At 59.9% G+C, this 19,712-nt stretch overlaps 1 protein-coding gene across 1 annotated transcript in view; it reads left to right on the forward strand.

The window, feature by feature from the left end:
- Nucleotides 1–419: 419 nt before the first annotated feature.
- UNC13A (unc-13 homolog A) overlaps nucleotides 420–19,712 on the forward strand; it is a 36,941-nt gene continuing 17,648 nt past the window's right edge. The window contains exons 1-21 of the mRNA XM_066336458.1: nucleotides 420–506; nucleotides 5,250–5,279; nucleotides 5,606–5,705; nucleotides 5,929–6,046; nucleotides 6,232–6,355; nucleotides 6,517–6,590; nucleotides 6,669–6,723; nucleotides 7,441–7,476; nucleotides 7,979–8,189; nucleotides 10,149–10,781; nucleotides 12,251–12,344; nucleotides 13,314–13,360; nucleotides 14,418–14,496; nucleotides 15,762–15,767; nucleotides 16,057–16,128; nucleotides 16,418–16,637; nucleotides 17,168–17,395; nucleotides 17,575–17,716; nucleotides 18,090–18,259; nucleotides 18,702–18,817; nucleotides 18,913–19,076. Of these exons, the coding sequence (XP_066192555.1) occupies nucleotides 485–506; nucleotides 5,250–5,279; nucleotides 5,606–5,705; nucleotides 5,929–6,046; nucleotides 6,232–6,355; nucleotides 6,517–6,590; nucleotides 6,669–6,723; nucleotides 7,441–7,476; nucleotides 7,979–8,189; nucleotides 10,149–10,781; nucleotides 12,251–12,344; nucleotides 13,314–13,360; nucleotides 14,418–14,496; nucleotides 15,762–15,767; nucleotides 16,057–16,128; nucleotides 16,418–16,637; nucleotides 17,168–17,395; nucleotides 17,575–17,716; nucleotides 18,090–18,259; nucleotides 18,702–18,817; nucleotides 18,913–19,076 (2,741 nt within the window). The 5' untranslated portion in view covers nucleotides 420–484. The remainder of the gene's footprint in view (nucleotides 507–5,249; nucleotides 5,280–5,605; nucleotides 5,706–5,928; nucleotides 6,047–6,231; nucleotides 6,356–6,516; nucleotides 6,591–6,668; nucleotides 6,724–7,440; nucleotides 7,477–7,978; nucleotides 8,190–10,148; nucleotides 10,782–12,250; nucleotides 12,345–13,313; nucleotides 13,361–14,417; nucleotides 14,497–15,761; nucleotides 15,768–16,056; nucleotides 16,129–16,417; nucleotides 16,638–17,167; nucleotides 17,396–17,574; nucleotides 17,717–18,089; nucleotides 18,260–18,701; nucleotides 18,818–18,912; nucleotides 19,077–19,712) is intronic.

A 19,712-nucleotide genomic window follows, 5' to 3' on the forward strand; every position in this document is an offset into this window, starting at 1 on the left:
GCGGCTGACGGGGGTGCGAGGCCCGTGGGTTCGGCCCCGCCGGGAGCCCGGATCCACCGGGAGCCCAGAGCCGCCGGGACCCCGGACCCAGAGCCGCCAGGACCCCGGACCCTGGAGCCGCCGGGAACCCAGAGCCGCCCGGACCCCGGACCCGCCAGGACCCCGGAGCCAGAGCCGCCGGGAGCCCAGACCCCAGACCCACCCGGACCCCGGACCCCGGAGCCACCGGGAACCCAGAGCCGCCCGGACCCCAGACCCACCCGGACCCGGACCCCGGAGCCCAGACCCACCCGGACCCACCCGGACCCGGACCCGGACCCAGAGCCGCCTCTCCCGGCGCCGGGGGGGCCTCGGGGGGCGGCGCCGCGCGGGCGGGGGCGGCGGTGACGTCAGGCGCTGTCCGCGGTGCTGAGGGAAGATGGCGGCGCGCTAGAGGCGGGCGGCGGCCAGGGCCCCCCGCGCCCCCCGCACCCACACCGCCATCATGTCGCTGCTCTGCGTCGGAGGTACCGGGCCGCGGGGCACGGGCCGGGCGGGGGGCGCGTCCCGCAGCCCCTGTGCTCGGGGCGGAGAGGGGGGAGCGCGGGGCCGGCGGGGCGGAGGGGAGTGTGGGCAGAGGGGGGGCGGTGAGGGGGGGGTCCGTGGGAACGGCTCCATTCACAAGCGCCCGGCGCGTGGATTTATGAATGAACCGGCGGCGGCGCGCGCGCGGCGCGGGAGCCGGGAGTGGGGGAGGGACGGGGGTGTGGGCGCGCCCCGCCCGCGCCGGGATCCCCCGGAACCCCGCGGGATCCCCCCGAACCATGACCCAGAACCCCGCCGGGAGCGACGGCGCTCCCTCCGCGCCTCCCCCCGCCCCAGGGGGACGGCAGGGGACGGACGGGACTCTCCCCGTACCCTCCCTGGCTCCCCCATCGCGGCTCCCCCGCTGCCGTGGGAAGGGGACTCCCCCCGTGACAATTCCCGGCCTTCCCACGTAATCTCACAGCGCCGTGGGGAGGGAGCTTCCCCCATAACTTCCTACCGTCGGGGAGGGAGGGGGCTCCCCCAGAAAGCCCCCCCAGCCTCCCTCCGGAGCCCTCCCCGGCCGTGGGCAGGGGTCTCCCCTCTCGCCGCCCACCCCAGCCGCTCCTGGCTAGCCCTCTCCAGCCTCCCGCCCCTTCGGAGCCCCCTTCTTCCCACCCTGCTCCCTCCGCGTCTCTTCCCACACCCCCCTCAATCACAGACCTCCATGTGCTCACCCCGAAACACCCCTGCCCATACACCCCCACCATTGAATCGTTCCCTATATACCCCATTACCCAGGACCCCGCCCCTCACGCCTGTCCTCAGGCACCCCCACCCTGCAGACACAGCCCTCTGCATTCCCAAACACCCCCTCATCAAAAACACCCCATATGGGCCCCCAACATCTATCCCAAACCCCACAATTACACCCTCAAGCACCCCCGACTCCTAAAATCCCTCCACTCCCAAACATCATCCATCCCATCTATGTATCTCTGCATTCTCACTCCCCCAAACAGACCCCAGGCACCCCAAATCCCACACTCTCCCCACTTCCCTCTGTGAACCCCTAAATACCCCCCCTCAAATTACAGCCTGAGCCCCAGCCCCACCTCCTGCAGCCCCTTGTGCCTCTGCAGGTGTTGCCCCGCCTGGGCATGGTGATGCTGGTGGGAGTCGGGGCAGCCCCGGGGGTCAGGGTAGGAGCCTGGGGGTCTGGTGCTAGTGTATGCCCACTTAGGGGATCCGGTGCTGGTCACCCCATACTGGGATGAACTGGGGGGAGTGCACAGATAGGGGATGTCTGCACCCAGCACACTGAGCCCTGCCCAGCTCGGTACATAGATGAGTGCTGCAGGCTTGGCCTCAGCCTCGCTGGTCAGCCTGGATTGAAAGCTCAGAAAGGGGGGCAAAGAAGTCCGGAGGGAGTCCCTTTGCCCCTTTCTCAAGGGGTCTGACAGCCTGATGGGGGCGGGGTAACACTCATGTGTCTTGGGGTCATAGGATGGAGGTGGCAGAGTGACAGCTGGGACAAGGTGGGGCATACAGTGTCTGGGATTTTCCGACTCCAGGTGAAATCTGGAGGAAAATGAGGGCTCTCCCAGTGCTGCCTGAGTTCATCAGGATAGGGGCTGTGCCCCCTTCCACCCCCTGACATGTCCTTGTCCTTTAGGTGCTGTCACAGCCCCCTCTCTCGTGGCATGCCTCTGTGTGCCCCTCCAGGCAGCCGCAGATTTTGGGTACTCTCCTCTGGCAGAGGGGGTGCCTCTTTACTCCCACTTAAAGGACTGTCACATGTGGTGACACCCTCGGCGCGGAGGGTGGCTGCTGAGAAACAGCTCTGAGTGGGTTTGGGCTTCCCCCAGTGCCCCGTCACCCCTCACTGGTCACGCTCCTCGTGCTATTTTGGGGGGTCCCGGGGGCGGGAGTGCCACCCCGGAGCCTCCCCAGGCTCTCCCTGCCCCTCCGGGGGGGCCGTGGCCATGTGCAGCCCCCGAGGGCTTTGTGCCAGGGGTGTCCCTGCGTGACAGGCACTGGAATGACCTGGGAGTGTGGGGTGAGCGGGGACAGGAGGGGGTGTCTGGAGTGGCGGGAGGCAGACAGACAGATGGACAGGAGGGCGGACGAGCATCCGGAGAGACAGATGGAGAGACGGAGGGACAGATGGATGAAGGGGATTGGAGACGTGATCACGGAGACTGAGGGGTGGGTGGATGGACTGACAGAGGGCTGGAGGGAGAGGACGGACAGAGGGGTGGATGGAAGGACAGACAGGGGTGGGTGGATGGATGGATGGATAGATGGAAGGAGGGATGGAGGGGTGCATAGAGGGTTGGACAGAGGATTGGATGAAGGACAGAGGGATGGACAGGTAGATGTATGGGGGGATGGACATAGGGATGGATGTGTGGAGAGACTGGTAAGTGGACAGAGAGTGGGGTGGATGGGCAGTGGCGTGAGTGAATGAGCAGATAGGGGAGTGGATGGAGAGACAGGTGAATGGATGGACAGAGGGCTGGACACACAGGAGGTGGACATACGGTGGGTGGTGGAGTGAGTGGGTGAATGGATGGGTGAACAGAAGGATGGGTGAATGGAGAGACAGGAAAATGGATAGAGGTGTGGGTGGATGGGTGGACAGCTAGATGGATGACAGGTAGATGGGTGGATGGACGGAGGGATGAGTGGGTGGAGAGATGGGTAAATGGACAGACAGCAGGATGGATGGACAGAGGGATGTGTGGACAGGCAGAGGGGCGGACAGATGGGCATGCCTGTTTGGGGTATGCCAACAGCCCAGCCCAATTTTCGTGCCATTCCCAGTCCAATCTCTGCCAGCTGCCTCCTGCCTCAATTTCCCCAACTGGTCTACATCCCCTGACAGGAGCCAGATCACCCCAGCCTGGGAAGATCCCAGCTTGTTGATGTCATGAGTGTCACACTAGTCCTCAGCTCCATGCCTGGGTACTCAGGTTGAATTTAGCCCCAGGGATTTAGCTCCCCAGGACTTGCCACCCCTCTGCCAGCTTTGATGGGTGGGAGGGCAGCACATCCCGCAGATGGTGACAGCAGGACTTCTCCCTGGCAGGAGATGACAGCCAGGAAAGCCACGTGTTCCCTGGGTAATTGTTTGTTCCTGTCAGCTTGGGTATTTTTGGAGCTTTTCCTTCCTTTGCTCTCCCGTTCCTTTTTGGAACAGCAGCAGCTGGTGAAGAGTAGTGGGTGCCCCTGGGCCCGGGGAAAGGGGGATCCCTGTCAGCCACAGGCAGGTTCTGGCACCAAACGCTCTATTAGAGTCGAATAATATCAATTTATAATATGTATAAGATGATGTCTAAATACATTATATTTAATTTACATAATTATTACACACAGTGGTGCCAGCCACCCCAGACAGTCCCCAGGCTCCCAACTTGATGTCACTCGAGGATCTTTGGGATCCCGGCGCCTTGTGCCAGCCCCCCACGTGTGAATTCCCTGTCTCTGAGTGAACTGCAGTTCCTAGATCCTGTGATTCCTTGGGAACATGGCTGCCAGTGACGTAGCTGGCGAGCTTCTTTCGGGCTAAAAGCCACCCAGCGTGTCACCCTTTCGGTGGCACAGGGCAGGCAGCCGAGTCAAAGGCTCCCCAGTTGTTTTCCGAGGCGATGCTTTCCCCTGCCTCAGTTTCCCCGGGGCTTCTGGCGCCACGTGGCATCCTCCCAGCCCGGCCAGGCACGTGGCGCTGGCGGCAGCCCCGCGTCCCCTCCAGCGCTGGTGGCGGGTGACAAGCGGCTGGCGAGTGGCACGTCTCCGAGATCAAATTACCTTTGATGTCGCCAGGGCTATTTTCATCCCTCCTCGGTCACGTTGGTCCTGCACCCGCTGGCACCCGCGTCATTTAAGCGTTTTCCGGGTGCTGTGTCATTCCCTCCATGCCTGGTCCCCTCCTGGCAGCCCCGAGGACACCCCTCGGTGCCGCCCCCGGCATTGGCAGTGTCGGTACCTGGCTGTGCTCACCCCCGTTCGCCCCCCGCCCCCCGCAGCCAGAAGCTGGGGACCGACCCCCACCCAACTGGGTAAAGCTGGGGGTCAGCCAGAATTGGCTGGGAGGGGTTTTCCATGGAGCTGAGCAGGATCCGAGGGCTCCCTGCGCCCCGCGATGGGCAGGACAGGAACCAGCCCCACATCTGGGACGTTTTGGGGTTGTATAGGATTTTGGGGGTGTATCTCTGCCACCCCGGGGCTGGCTTTGGGCAGAGAGCGTTACAAGCCCCTGACCCTCCAGGTTTCCTGTGGGAAATCTGGGGCAGTGGTTTCGGAGTGCCTTAACCCTGGTCCTGCTGGGCTGGTGCCACCCGGCTGGGACTTGAGTGGGGAACAGGGTCCCCCAATCACAGGTTTTCCGCTAGATATGGATGGTAACATCATCTGTTTCTCCAAATAAATCCCAAATCAGAAGTGTGGATGGGTGGGGTAACACCCCCTCAGCGGAGGAAGGCTGGTCATTTGGGCTTGCAAGCTGTCCCAGAGTAGCAGGTTTTCTGGGGTACCCTTTTCTCCCCTCCCCACCTCCTGCTCATATCTGATCCCTCACCCTCATTTGGCTTGGGGGATCCCAGCATTTTTCCCATCTGGCAGCTGGGGAGGTGTGGGAGGCAACCAGAACTGGGGTCCTCCCACCCCCTTGACACCCTGGTGGGGGTCCCCAACCTTTCCCCAGGGTCTCAGCCTGATTTTCTTCCCTCCCTTTGTCCCCACAGTTAAAAAGGCCAAGTATGATGGGCCCCAAGGTAAGTGAGACCCCACCTTTCTGCCCACCTCAGGGAAGAGAGTGGGGGGCTCTTGGGCTGGCTGGATGTGGCAGGGTCAGAGGAGGGGCTGGGGAGGAGGGTCAAGGGAACCCTTAGCTCTGGAGGCATCATTTGACAAGTTGGAGACACACACACAAATGGGGGTGCCCTGGGTGGAGCAGGGGGGCTCACATCCTACTAGCCAGAGATGTAGGATCCCTTCTGGGACTGGGGTGCTGAGGGAAGTGTGTGTGGGGGTGACAGTGGGCGGTGTCAGGGAGTGGGGACATACTGGTTGTCACTTCACCCTCTGCTTGTTCCCACAGAGAAGTTTAACACCTATGTGACCCTGAAGGTGCAAAATGTCAAGAGCACGACCATAGCAGTGCGAGGCAACCTGCCCTCCTGGGAGCAGGACTTTATGTTGTAAGTGTCCAGGGGGTCCCCCTGAGCTCCCCCATCCCTGCTGCTTCCCCTCGCCCCCATAAATAACACAGAGAGTCCCCCAGTGCCCTGACCCCAGATGTGGGGTCTCAACGAGTCCTGGGCCTGAGGGGACAAGTAGCAGCTGGGGTGGTCTCAGGAGGCTGCTGAGACCTGAACGGGGGTTAACTTCATGGGGGTAACCTGATACCTTTCCTGTCCCCAGTGAGATCAATCGGCTGGACTTGGGCCTGACTGTGGAGGTGTGGAACAAGGGGCTCATCTGGGACACCATGGTGGGCACGGTGTGGATCCCCCTCCGGACCATCAGGCAGTCCAATGAGGTAGGGGGGCAGACACAGGCATCTCTCTGCTGATCCCAAAGGGACACAGCATCTCCCTGCCACCCCCAGCTGTCCTTTGGGCCAGGCAGAGCCTTCCCCACCCAGCCGGGGGCCAAACCCTCTGGGGTTGTGGAGCCATGAAAGGTGGGTCTGGGAGCTCTCCTCACCCCATTTCTACCCGACAGGAGGGCCCTGGGGAATGGCTCACACTCGACTCCCAGGTCATCATGACTGACAACGAGATTTCAGGCACCAAGGATCCGACTTTTCATCGCATCCTCCTTGACACCCGCTTTGAGCTGCCGCTGGGTGGGTGCCCCGGCCCCCAGGCCCAGGCTGTGTCTTTCCTTGCCCTCAGCCCCAGGGGTGCTCGTGAACCTTGGAGCTGGGGGTCTGATCCTGTGGCCCCAGAAGCTTGAGGGCTGTTTTGGGGGAGATCTGTGCACCAACTGGAGTCTTTGCCCTCACAGATATTCCTGAGGAGGAGGCCAGGTACTGGGCCAAGAAACTGGAGCAGCTCAACGCAATGCGGGACCAGGATGATGTGAGTGCAGCCAGACCTGGGGTGAGGGGGCAGGGGCAGTGCTGCCACAGGAGCCCTCACCAGCCCCTCTCTCCCCAGTATGCCTTCCAGGAGGAGCAGGAAAAGCCTCTGCCTGTGCATGGCTCACAATGCTGTAAGTGCTGCCCTGTCCCTGCCCCAGCGTGGGACCCCCACACCCTCCTTTCTCCCTACTCCCACACCGAGGAATTTTAAGGGGTGGGCGCCACATCTGCTTTGGGGCACTGGACCCCAATCCAAGTGGGGCTCAACTTCACCCAATATCTGGTCCCCATGCCTGGTGCCCATCCCCATTCCTGTTGTCTTTCCTGTGCTTGCCAGTGTTTCTTTGCTGTCTCCCAGCTCCACAGTGGGTGGAGGGGAGCAGGGCATGGGAGCAATGGAGCTGATGAGGACAGTTCCTCCAGGGCAAGGGGCAGCAGGATGGTGTTGGGGGCTGCTGGATGAGGGCCCTGCAGAGGCATTTGGGGTGACAGCTCAGTTTGTCCCAACACGTGCCTCCGTTCCCCCTTCTGTAACCACCCCAGGGGCATGCTCATCATTCAGTGCCCCTGTGCCCAAGCCCAGGCCGTGTCCCCTGTCAGTGCCACCATGTCTGGCCATAGCATTGTCCCCAGCCTGGGTCAGTGACACCATGCCCATCCCGGGCACTGTCTCCAGTCCAGTTTGATGTCATCATGTTCAGACCCCAGCAGTCTCCCAGTGCCAGTGTGCACCATCCTGGATGCTGTCCCCAGGGCAGTGTTCCCACCTCAGTATGCCCTCTGGGAAGATCCTGGTTCCACGCAACCAGCTGCCTCCATCTTTATTGTCTCTGCCCCTTTCTTTGTAGGCAACTGGAATTATTTTGGCTGGGGAGAACAGCAGAGTAAGTATCCTGCCCACTCTATTCCCAGCCTGGGGGTTCCCACCACATCCCTCTGGCTGGCCCAGGGCTCAGAGGACCTGGAGCTTGGGTCTAGCCTGTGGTCTTGTGCTATGATTCTGTACTGGGTGAGGGCAGTGTCACCAAGTCCCCAGCCCCCATGGGCTGGTGGGGACATAGCACCATGGGGCTCTGTGCCCTTGGGGTGTCCCAGTGCCAATGAGCAGCTGGGGTTTTGCCTCTGTGGTGGAACATTGGTGGCAGAGAGGGAGGGTCTCTGCCCCCGTCCTCTTCCCCCTTCTGTATGTCCCAAATTCCACCTTCCCCTCATCCCCCTAAACCCTTTCTGTGCTGAGAATGTCAGCTCGCCCCTCATCCTGCCCTGGGCCCACCTCCCCAGCATGGTCCCACAGCAGTGGGGACACAGTGGTGGCACTAAAAGGTCTGTGCAAGCTGGGGAGCAGATTTGGGCCATCTCCTGCCCCACTGACTGTGCCCCTTGCAGACGATGACCCCGACAGTACTGTGGATGACCGAGACAGTGACTACCGCAGCGAGACCAGCAACAGCATCCCCCCACCCTACTACACCACGTCCCAGCCCAACGCCTCCGTGCACCAGTACCCCATGAGGCACCAGCAGCAGAGCTCCCGGGACTCCTACACCGACTCCATGCAGAGCTATGAGATGGACTACTCAGACCAAGCTCCCATCAGGTAGTGTGGCCACAGCCAACTCACCCTGGGACCGGCTCTCTCAACCTCCCCTGCAGGTGACAGAGGCCAGCAGGTCCCCAGGGAGACGCCAGGGATAGTGCTCCCAGTGCAGTGGGTGACAGAGGGAAGGATGCTGAAGTGAGGAAGAGTGGGGTGGTGCTGGCCCCATCCAAGCCTTTCCTTCTCACTGGGAAGTTTTCAAACTCTTTTGGGTCACTGCCCTCCTCTGTCCTCACTGGGTTTGAGGCCCCCCACCCCTGGCTGTCCCTGCTGGGAGCTGGGCAGTGGAGTGTGGGGTGGCTGGGGACACAGATGTGGCAGAGCCCAGCCAAAAGTGCCAGCCCCATCCAGGTGAACAGAGCCTCCCTGCCAGTGTCCCCATGGCAGCAGGGGGTGGCGGGTGGTGGTGGGACCTCGCTGACCGTGTTCCTCTCCTCCCCGGCAGACGCTATGGTAGTGTAGACTCTGCCGCAAACGGACGCAGTGACGCTGAGTCCGGTTCTGAGTCGAGCAGGCGGACCAGCCGCCAGCCTTCCCTTGAGAGCAGGCGGTCCCTAGACCTATCGGATAGGTGGGTCACTACCTGTGCCCTGTGCCGTGTGCCGTGTGCCGTCGCAGAGTGCTGTGGTCGGTCCTTGCAGCCATGGTGAGGCCAACACCAGTCCTGGCAAGGGCGGCCTCGTGCCACCCTCCCAGCCCCGGATTTGCCTTGTACAGGGGCAGCATTGGGATGCTCCAGGTGTCCCCTCAGCACCTCTTGCTGCTGCACCCCAGTTCATGGAGTGACTTCCCAGCATCCTGGTCCTGCTTGCTGGCACTTCAACTGTCCTGCAGCACTGTTATCTGTTCTTGTCATGCCAGCGGGTGTGGGACTAGGCTCTTGGGGATTCAAATGTCACCCTCTGTTCCTGGTCACCTGCTAGGGTGTGCCTGTCAGGGCAAAAGCTTCATGCAGTGATTTGGGATCCTGCGATGTGCCAAGAGCACCTCTCCCAGCTCTGGCCAGGATCAGGATGGGGAGGTGTGGGCTTTCCAGGTGTGAGCTGTGTCTCCTGCATCTCTGTGCCCCAAGTGCTACTTCCCAAGGTACCTGGATGATGCCAGTACCCCTCCCAGCTGGGACCAGCCTGAGCCACCCTTAGCACTCTCTTCCCTGCGGTGTCCCCTGGCTTCCCCCAGCCTGGCTCAGCCACTCTGGGCTCTGCCCGGCCCAGCCCCTCGTCTTTGTCCCCTCACACACCCCTTTGAGCCCTGGCTGCCAGTGCTGGAGACGTGGTGTCGGCCTCTTCCTCGGCATGTCCCTGTCCTGTCTGCATGTCTGCTTCTGTCAGCCTGTCCCCACGGAGCCATGGACCTGTCCTGTCCCTGGCAGCCTCCTGGGGCACGGGGCCCCCGTGGGCCTCCCAATGCAGGCAGCTGTGAGAGGAGGGGGCTGGAAGGGCCAGGGGGGAGATGGGGTGGGGAAAGGAGTCTAGCCTGGCACCAAGAGCAGAGAGAGGACCCCCGGGTAGGGATGGTGTTAAGAGGAGTCAGGGGGTTGATGGGGTGTCCTGGGGTGGGGGTGCCTGGGAGGGCTGCAGGGAGCACTGGGATGTCAGGCTGAGGTTGGGTGACAGATCTGTGTGTCAGGGGCAGGACAGGGTATCTGGCAGCAGCAGGAGGCAGGATCTGGTTGGGGGTGCTGCTGCCCCCACCCCTGGCTGGAGTGAGCCTAGGAGACAGACTCCATCACCCCCATGCCCACTCTCAGCCCAGGCACAGGCAGGGGGTCAGAGTGCCCCTTCTTGGGGGGCTGGTTCCAGAGTTTCCTGGTTCCGTGCCTTCGGCTCCCAGGACGAGGAGCCCAGTGCTCCCGATGGGAGCTGCACATCCTCCCGCCCCTGGTGCAGGGCTCCAGGGCTCTGCCTGGGGTGACACGGACCCACGGGAGCCCTGTCCTTGTGTCCCCTCACCCCTCAGCCCCACAGGGAGCAGCCGCTACGCCTCGTCGGCCGAGCTGAGCCAGGGCAGCTCCCAGCTGAGTGAGGACTTCGAGAACGAGAGCCTGAGGGACTCGGAGCTGGACGAGAGGGACGGGGACTCCTACCACTCCTGCCACAGCTCCGTCAGCTACCGCAAGGACTCGCCACGCTGGGAGGAGGAGGATGATGATGATCTCTACCTGGAGGAGGAGGAGGAAGAATTCATTGAGGATTACAGTGAGACTGAGGAAGGCTACCCCAAGGAAGAGGAGTTGGAAGAGGAGGAGGAGGAGGAACTGCGGGAGCAGGACACCTATGAACCCCCTGAGCATGAAACATACCCACCACCACAGAAACCCCTGCCACAGCAGCAGCAGCAGCAACAGGTCCCACAGCAGCAACAACAGCAGCAGCAACAGCAGCAGCAACCCCAGCTGGTCCCACAGCAAAAGCCCCAGCAGCAGGAAAGGAAGGAGGAGAGGAAAGAGGAGAGGAAGGAGGAGAGGAAGGAGGAGAAGGACACCTCTGCCCCCCAGGAAGCCCCTGAGGCCCTCCAGGCCCAGCGGGCAGAGGAGGAAGTTCCCATGCAAGAGGCAGCTCCGGAGACTGAGCCCTCAAAACCAGCTGAGAGGTAGGAGGGGTGTCTCTGGGATGGCACTGTGCCACACTGTGCCTGGAGGCACTGAGGATGCTCTGGAGGTGGCTCAGGATGGTGCTGGTGCTTGGTGCTGGACTGGTGATCTTCTGCTGTGTCTGGAGCTTTTCCAGGTGCCTGAGACATCGAGGTGAGGGAAGCCCATCTTGTGCCACCCAGGGAAGAGCCAGCACCCTGGGCACACTGCCTGGGCCCAGCCACCCTCTGTGCTAAGCATGGCTCAGGGTGTTCAAGAACCTGCTGGGGCTACAGGGCTGCAGGTTTATAACCTTGGACAAACATGGGGCTGGGGGAATGGGATCCTGGGGCTGTGATTCCTCTCCTCTGGCACAGGCTCTTGGCACCCTGGGTAGAGCTTGGTGAGAGAAGCCTTCCTGTACAGAAGTCAGTAGAGGACTGACTGAAAGCTCATCCATGGCCTCCTGTGCTGTACAAGTGAATAAATCGGTGGTCAGGTTCCTGGTGCAGCATGTGAATAATTCATATCTTAGGGACAGATTATTCAAATGTCATTATTGACCATTTCCATTTTCAGTGAGTGTCACTCCTCTGTTCAAAGGTGAACTGTGATGGGCTTTTTCAGCCTTTTATTTAGTTTAAATTATACACTCTAGGGAATCTCTAATTTAAACCAATGTGTAATGAGCTGTTTTTAAAAAAACTGGATATTTAGGCCCAAGACCTGGCAGGAACCTGAGGGCTTCAGGTCATGTCTGCCTGCAGTGCCCACGGGGCAGGGGTCTTAGGGGTCCAGTGCTAGGATTTGGGGACTGTGGATTAGTGCCAGGAGCCACAGGTTAATGCTGAGGATCCCAGGTAAGCAGTGAGAATCCCAGATTAGCACAGACAAAGCTCCCCAGAGGTCTGGACAGATTCATCTCCTGAGCATCCCATGGCCTCTTCCCAGGGCAGTTCTGGGTTCCTCTCTCCAGTGTCACATCACACCAGGCTGGTGTGTTTGGAGGACTTCTTTTCTTTTCTTTTCTTCCATGTCTTGATTTTATAGGAGAGGAGAAAAAAGCCACACAACACCCAGCATGTCCAGGCAGACACTGTTCCCTGGGCTTGGAAGCACCAGGGTGTTAGGTGCTCTTTACCCCAGGAAGCTGCGGTGGGAAGTGGCCAGAGGACATTGTGATGGGGAGATGGGGGACAAAGGGTGTTTAATTCACATGCTTGTGTCACCCAGGGCAAGGTCTCCTGAGGGTGGGGAAACTTCTGGCTTCTCTCCAGTGCTCTGTGCAGATTGTGCTGCCCCTTTGCAGCAGGACCTGCTGCCTTTTCAGGTTCTTCTTGGTACCAAGAGGTGGTCTTGCCATGGCCACGCTGTCTCAAGGCACATCAGGATCCCTAGATCGCAGCCTCAGACCTGCTGGGGATGGGGGTCCTGCTGCCCCCTCCCTGGTGCTGTGCTGGGAGGTGACAGGGAATGTGTGTGCTTGCAGGGAGCCAGCAGAAGAGGAGGTGCAGGACCCCAAAGCACGAGCCAAAGCCAACTGGCTGAGAGCCTTCAACAAGGTCTGCATGCAGCTGCAGGAGGTGAGGACCCCCTGGCTACTGCCATGGCTCCGGGCTGGGTGCACTGCCCCTTTCCACCACCTGGGCAGCTTCCAGGGACATCCATGGATTTGGGGGTGCCAACAGTGGTGCTCACAACCCCATTCCCACCAAATGGGATGCCCTGGAGGGGCCGAGAGTGCTGAGGATCCCCCATGTGTGCTGCATGCATGTGCTGGTGCGAGCCCCCCACCCTCTCCCCTCTGTTGAGTTGACAATATTTTGTTTTGTTTTTAGACTCCATCCTCCATCTTTTCTTTTTGTTTTGGCTCTGGATTCGCTCCCCGGGGTCGCGATCCCCCTCCCCACCGCTTCTCTTTTCAGTTGTCCACCACCATGGCCCTTGCACCTGCGTCTCCCCTTCCTGCAGGGAAGGGGTGTAGCCTGCCTGCAGGTAAGCATGTCCATCTGGAACCTCTCAGCCATGTGTGTGCCTTCCCTGTGTGTGTGTCTGCGCAGGGATTGCCCATGAAGGAGGGGTAATGGTCTCTCTCCGCCCTTCTCCTTCAAAACAATCCCTTCCCTGCAGGGGTAGGTGGCACTGCTGGATGATCCCTGCACACACACCCTCTTCCATGTGCTCTGGCTTTTCCCTGCTCTTCTTTCCAATTACTTTGGGCCCTGGAGGACCTGCTGAACCTTTATGATGCTTCTTCGCACCCCCAAGCCCCGAATTTTTGCACAGTGTATCCATCCCCCCTGCTTTGCCAGCCTCAGCCCCTCTGCTGAAGCCCACTCACTTGCTCACCCAGATCAGCCTCCTGAAGATATTTATTCCCAGTGCCAGCTCTTTGCTGGGAAGAGCCCCCTTGGTTTTGGAACACACTTTTCTCTGCCCGCCCTGCTCACCCTTCCATGCTCTCCCAGTGCTGTGAGCATTCACTGCCCTGCGGGGGCTGTCCCCATGCTGGTGAGTCCTGCTGTGCCCTGACTCTGTCCCTTGTTTTCTAGGCCCGCGGGGAAGGTGATGGAGAAAAATCTCTGTGGTTCAAAGGCGGGTGAGTACAAGGGGAAGCTGGGTACACTCTGGGTACACTCTGACCCCCGGGATCTCAGCCCCCTCCTCAGTGAGATGTGATTGATGAGCTCGGCAGTGGGCTTGCGGGGGGAAGGGTTGCTGAGCTGTGGGCATGCAGGAAGGCAAGTTTTTTGGGCCTGAATTTTGGGGCTGGTCGGTGCTTTTAGAGCAGCCAGCAGGCATGACATTGCTCTGTGACTCCAAGAGCTGCTGAGGGGGAGAGCGAGGAGGTGAGTTGAGATGGGGATGAGGAGTGGTAGCAGCTCCTGCTTCCCTCATGGAGCACTGTCATGGGGAATTCTGAGCCTCTCACCTGGACAGGCTGGAGGTCTCTGTCCTGTCTTGCCCTCACAGACAGCCCTGCCACAGACCAGGACAAAAGCTGGTAGGTTGCCTGAGAACCCCCAGATCACTCCAGGGATTTCTTTCCAACAGGCCTGTGAGCTTCCATTCTTGCCTTGAGTTCCCTTGCAGCAGAACTTGAGGTTCACCTGCTCAGTGCTCCCCTTTGGGCTCCCAGAGGGAGTCTCAGGTCTCCAGCCTCACACTGCAAAGCCAAAGCTGCCTAAGTCAAATGGACGGTTTTTCTGCTGGGTTTTACGGTTAAGCTTCATGTGAGGAAAAATCATGGTTTTTGCCAAAATCCCTTTCCCCTTTCTAGTTTTTAGTCCAGTGATTCCTACCCTGGCTGAGGCGGTGGTGGTGGGTCCCAGGCCGCATAGGAGTTGCTTTGCAGTCATATTCACCAAGGCCCAGCACAGAAATCCTTTCTTATGAAGGTGGTAAAGCCCTGGCACAGGTTGTTCAGAGCAGCTGTGGCCGCCCCATCCTGGAAGTGTCCAAGGCCAGGTTGGCAACCTGATCTCGTGAAAGGTGTCCTGCCCATAGCAGGGCATGGAACAAGATGGGATTTAAGGTCCCTTCCAACCCAAACCATTCCATGACTCTCTGAAGGGCTGAGTGACCATGGGGCAACAACAGAGGGCTCCTTCCTGCCTTAGTTTCCCCTTCCCCGCTGACTCTCCTCTCTCTTGCAGGCCTGGTGGTGGGCTGATCATTATAGACAGCATGCCGGACATTCGCAAGCGAAAACCCATCCCCCTAGTTAGCGATTTGGTGAGGTTCCCCCCTCCCAAGGCATCCCCCCACAGCTACCAGCTTTGCTCCTGCTGCGCCCCATCAGACTGCGCCGCCTGTGCCCTGCTCCCCAGCTGCCTCTAACATGGCTTGTGTTCTCTGTTTTCTTTCCTGTGGCCTGGCTGGGCCTTCCCTGCGGCAGGGGGGCGGCTGTAAAGTTTCTGCGCTGCATTAACAGCATGCCCGACATTAAGCCTGGACGCAAATCTCTCCCTCTAGTCAGCGATCTGGTGAGCGCGGTGCGAGGGGTTAAAGAGACAGCGCCCTTGGGGGCTGCCGGCCAGCCCTCGGTGCCCCCAGCCCTGCCGAAGGGGGGCGGGGGTGTCCCGCACTGCCTGGAGGGCTCCTGGCCCCCCTTGCAGTGGGGAGCTGGGCTCTCCCTACCCGAGGGTGCTTCTCTTTAACGGAAGTCCCTACCCCAAGCATCAGCCTAAGGTTTCCCAGGGCTGCATCTGGTTTCCCATTTTTTTTACTGGTGCTGTGTCCCTGGTCCCTTCCTGTCCCAGCTGCCACAGGTCCCTGTAGCTTGGACCACACTGGTGCTGGACAGACAGACCCCCATACCAGCGGAGGGCTGGCAGTAGCTTTTCCAAGTTGCCCAGACCCTGTGCTCCTGTCCCCACTGTCCCAGTATATGGGGCAGGAGACCCCCAATGTATGGGTCCCCATGATGGGGTCCCCTTCAGTCCCTGGGCTCTATTGCACAGGGTCACTCTGCTGGTCCCCTGCCACTCCTGATGACAAGAGACAGCAATTTTGGAAACCAGACACCTTTGTTCCCCCCAGAATTAGGTGCCCTTCCCCTCCTTCCCCCTCTCTTTACACCTTGTCAGTTCCCCTCTGTGCCCTCCCTGGGGTGCCACTCTCCTGTTCCCACCCTGTCTGCCCCCCATCCCCCCACCCCCTTGCTGTCCCCCAACTTGGTGCCCCCACCCCAGCCCTCCTGGGCAGCTGCTGATGCTTCTGCACTGTGCTGTGTTGGTGTTTTGGGGGTGGGGGGTGATGGGGTGGGCAATGTGGGAGGTCTGGGGGGGCTGCTGCCTTTCCCTGCTGGGATTTGCAGGAACAGGCTGCAACCAGTGCTGTGGCTTGGGGACACAGTCCCCCCCACCAGAGACTGCTCAGTGCTGGATGAGGGGGTGTTGCCCCAATTCCCACTGGTTCTGGCAGGGATGGGGCTCTCCTGGGAAGTGTTTACACTAATGGCTTTTTATTCCCCCCTCGCCGGCCCTGGCTGCCCACAGGCCATGGTAAGTGCCCCTACCCCATCTCCCCAGGGGTCTCAGACGTGTGGTGAGAGGTTCTGTCCCACTGGAGCTGAACTGGGAATGTCATAGGCTGCTGAACTGGTTCCAGTTCCACTGCACAGTGGTGCTGGCATCAGTGGGAGCTGTGCTGCCCCAACTGCTCCCCATGCAGCCAGGACCCTTTTTTGTTCTGGGACTGGGGTCTGTCCTGGGTGTTTCACAGCCACTGGGGGTGTGTAGGAGGGAGCTGTCATGGTCTGCTGGATCTGGGAACTTGCTTTCTTTCCCACAGTCCCTGGTCCAGTCCAGGAAAGCGGGAATCACGTCCGCACTGGCCTCAAGCACCTTGAACAATGAGGAGCTGGTAGGTGCTGGGGTGGGGATGGTTGGGAGGGGAAAACTGAGCCTCAGGGGCCAGGCCAACAATGGCAGAGTCTGTGCCTCACCAGCATCCTCTGGTGATGCCTGGGCATCCAGGATACTCGTGGCAGCATCTGGGGATAGAATCATGGGATCATTAGGATTGGAAAGGACCTATAAGATCATCAAGTCCAAGTGTCAAAGCCAGCACTATCACCATTAAACCAATGTCCCCAGGGCATCTTCTGCCCTGCTTCAGCGTTTCTCCCCCTCTCTCCCCTGTCCTTGCACAGAAAAACCATGTTTACAAGAAGACCCTGCAAGCCTTAGTGTACCCCATCTCCTGCACAACACCCCACAACTTTGAGGTGTGGACGGCCACCACCCCCACCTACTGCTACGAGTGTGAGGGGCTGCTGTGGGGCATCGCTCGGCAGGGCATGCGCTGTGCCGAGTGCGGCGTCAAGTGCCATGAGAAGTGCCAGGACCTGCTCAACGCTGACTGCCTGCAGAGTAAGGACCTGGGCCCCACAGCCTTGTCCCTTCTCACCTGGGAGAGGGAGGAGTGGGCAGCCCAGGAGAGCTCTGCTCCTGACTTGGGCATGGGAGAAATGGTGGGCAGGGCAGACTCATCCTGGGCAGGGGATAGATCCCTCCAGGTTTGAATTAATTAATGCATGGAATCGTAGAACCGTGGAACTGTTAGGGCTGGAAAAGACTTTTAAGATTATCAGGTCCAACCACCAACTCATCACCCTTATGGTTACCACTAACCAATGTCTTCAAGTGCCACAACCACATGTTTTTTGCACACATCCCGAGGTGACTCCAGCATTGCCAGGGCAGCCTGTGCCAGGGCTGAACAACACTTTTGGGGAAGAAGTTACCCCTGATACCCAACATAAACCTTCCCTGGTGCAACTTGAGGCTATTTCCTCTGTCCCTGTCCCCAAGCCCACCATGCAAACTGGCGAGAGCTCTTGTCTCTCTCCTGGGTACCACCAGCCCCCCACCCCATCTCACCCACCCCTGTTCTCTCCCAGGGGCGGCGGAGAAGAGCTCCAAACATGGAGCAGAGGACCGGACCCAGAACATCATCATGGTGCTCAAGGACCGCATGAAGATCCGGGAGCGCAACAAACCAGAGATATTTGAGCTGATCCAGGAGGTGTTTGGGGTCAACAAGACCACGCACACACAGCAGATGAAGGCGGTCAAGCAGAGTGTCCTGGATGGCACCTCCAAATGGTCAGCCAAGATCAGCATCACAGGTAGGCAGCTTGTCACCTTCAGCCTTGGTGACCATGGAAATGTCCCCATTGCCCAACTCCTCATTCTGCCAGGCAGCTTCAGCCCCGGGGGGACACAGGTGCCTGTTGGGGATCTTCCTGTGGCTGTGGCACTGACTTCTCTTTGTCTGTTCTCTCTGTCTTGCTGTGCTGTGCTGCAGTGGTCTGTGCCCAGGGCCTGCAAGCAAAGGATAAGACTGGGTCCAGTGACCCCTATGTCACTGTCCAGGTTGGAAAGACAAAAAAAAGGACTAAAACTATATATGGCAATCTCAATCCAGTCTGGGAGGAGAATTTCCATTTGTAAGTTCATCCCCAGTCTCCCCATTCCCCTTCCTGGCCACTCGTGGTTGTGCCAGGCTGTGCTGGCTCTTGCCATGTCCCAGTAGGGTGGGGGGAGCCAGCTGGGCCTTATCCTGCCCCCACTGAGATGATGGGGTCCCTTTGGGTTCTGTTTTTTGTCATGAGGGTGTGTCTCCAGGGGCTGATCCAGGCCATGCTGGGGCTGCCTGGGTGTGGCACAGAGCCCACTGGGAGGGGATAGGTGCTCCCATATCTGCTCTCTTCCCCAGTTCCTGCTTTGTGTTGGTCCCTTTTGTTTAGGGAAGCAGTGATGGGGAGTAGCTGGAAAGGTTTCATTGCTCATCCTGAGGCTTGCCCTTTGTCACCTCCCCAGCGAGTGCCATAATTCCTCTGACCGCATCAAGGTCCGTGTGTGGGACGAGGACGATGACATCAAGTCCCGTGTCAAGCAGCGCTTCAAGAGGGAATCTGACGACTTCCTGGGCCAGACCATCATTGAGGTCCGGACCTTGAGCGGGGAAATGGACGTCTGGTACAACCTCGGTAACCAGCACAGCCTGGGAACCCCTCCCTGGGCTCAGGGAGTGACACATCCTGCTCATGCTGGGACCCCCTGCTCTGGGCTCCAAGGGGGAAGTGCTACCACCCGTAGGCTGAGGGCTATTGCAGCAGGGTCTACTCTTAGAAATGTTTATTATCAAAAACCAACAGGATACAGTGTTTTTCCAGGGTCATTTTCAGAACCCTCTACCCAGGAGGTTCTAGAACACCAGCCCCCTGCAGAGGGGAAACTGAGGCACAGAAAGGCCATGTCTCTAGCAGCTGGAAATGTGGTCAAATCCCACCCCAGCCTGGCTGCATGTGGTGCTGGATGTCCCCTCAGCCCTGACCCTGTGCCAGAGCCTTGTGCCCCTCTTTGGGGCCGGCAGTGAGCAGGGTTGCCCCAGGGAAGCCTCACACCTTGTCCCTTTCCCTGTACCCACAGACAAGCGCACAGACAAGTCAGCAGTGTCAGGAGCCATCCGGCTGCACATCAGCGTGGAGATCAAGGGTGAGGAGAAGGTGGCTCCTTACCATGTTCAGTACACCTGCCTGCACGAGGTGAGCAGCCCAGACAGGCACAGGGGGCACAGCACCCTCCCCAGCAATGCCACCCTCTGCCCTGGGGAGCTGACAGGACTCATTCGTACCTCCAGAACTTGTTCCACTTTGTGACGGATTTGCAAAACAATGGGGTGGTGAAGATCCCTGATGCCAAGGGGGATGATGCATGGAAGGTGTACTTCGATGAGACAGCGCAAGAGATTGTGGACGAGTTTGCCATGCGCTATGGGGTGGAGTCCATCTACCAGGCCATGACGTGAGTCCCCTGCCCCCATCTACTTCAGAGGGGCTGCACCTGCCCCCCAGGTGGAGGATTACTGTGCCCATCTTCCTCTCCTGCTGCCATTAGCACTCACCTCCCTGCTGTGGGTACAGACTTGCCCCAAACCAGTGCACCCATCCTTCCCCTTTCCAACACACTCTGGCACAGGCTTATCTCGTGTCCTGTGTCCAGTTTGGGCACCACAAGATCAGAAGGATCCAAAGCTGTTGGAGAGTGTCCAAAGAAGGGACACGGAGCTGGGGAAGGGTCTGAGGAGAGGCTGAGGGCACTTGGCTCGTCCAGCTGGAGCAGAGGAGACTGAGGGGAGGCTCCTCGGGGGCTGCAGCTCCTCCTGAGGGGAGGCGGAGGGGCAGGGGCTGAGCTCTGCTCTGGGACAGGGACAGGAGCCCAGGAAGGGCTGGAGCTGTGCCAGGGCTGGGCTGGAGCTCAGGGAAAGGTTCTTCCCCCCGAGGGTGCTGGGGCACTGCCCAGGCTCCCCAGGGAATGGTCCCAGCCCCAAGGTGCCAGAGCTCCAGGAGGGTTTGGACAAGGCTCTCAGGGATGCTAGGGGGGGATTGTTGGGGTGTCTGTGCAGGGCCAGGGGCTGCACTGATGATCCTTTTGAGTCCC

Source organism: Sylvia atricapilla, chromosome 26 (assembly GCF_009819655.1).
Source record: "Sylvia atricapilla isolate bSylAtr1 chromosome 26, bSylAtr1.pri, whole genome shotgun sequence".
In the NCBI taxonomy this organism is placed as follows: Eukaryota; Metazoa; Chordata; class Aves; order Passeriformes; family Sylviidae; genus Sylvia; species Sylvia atricapilla.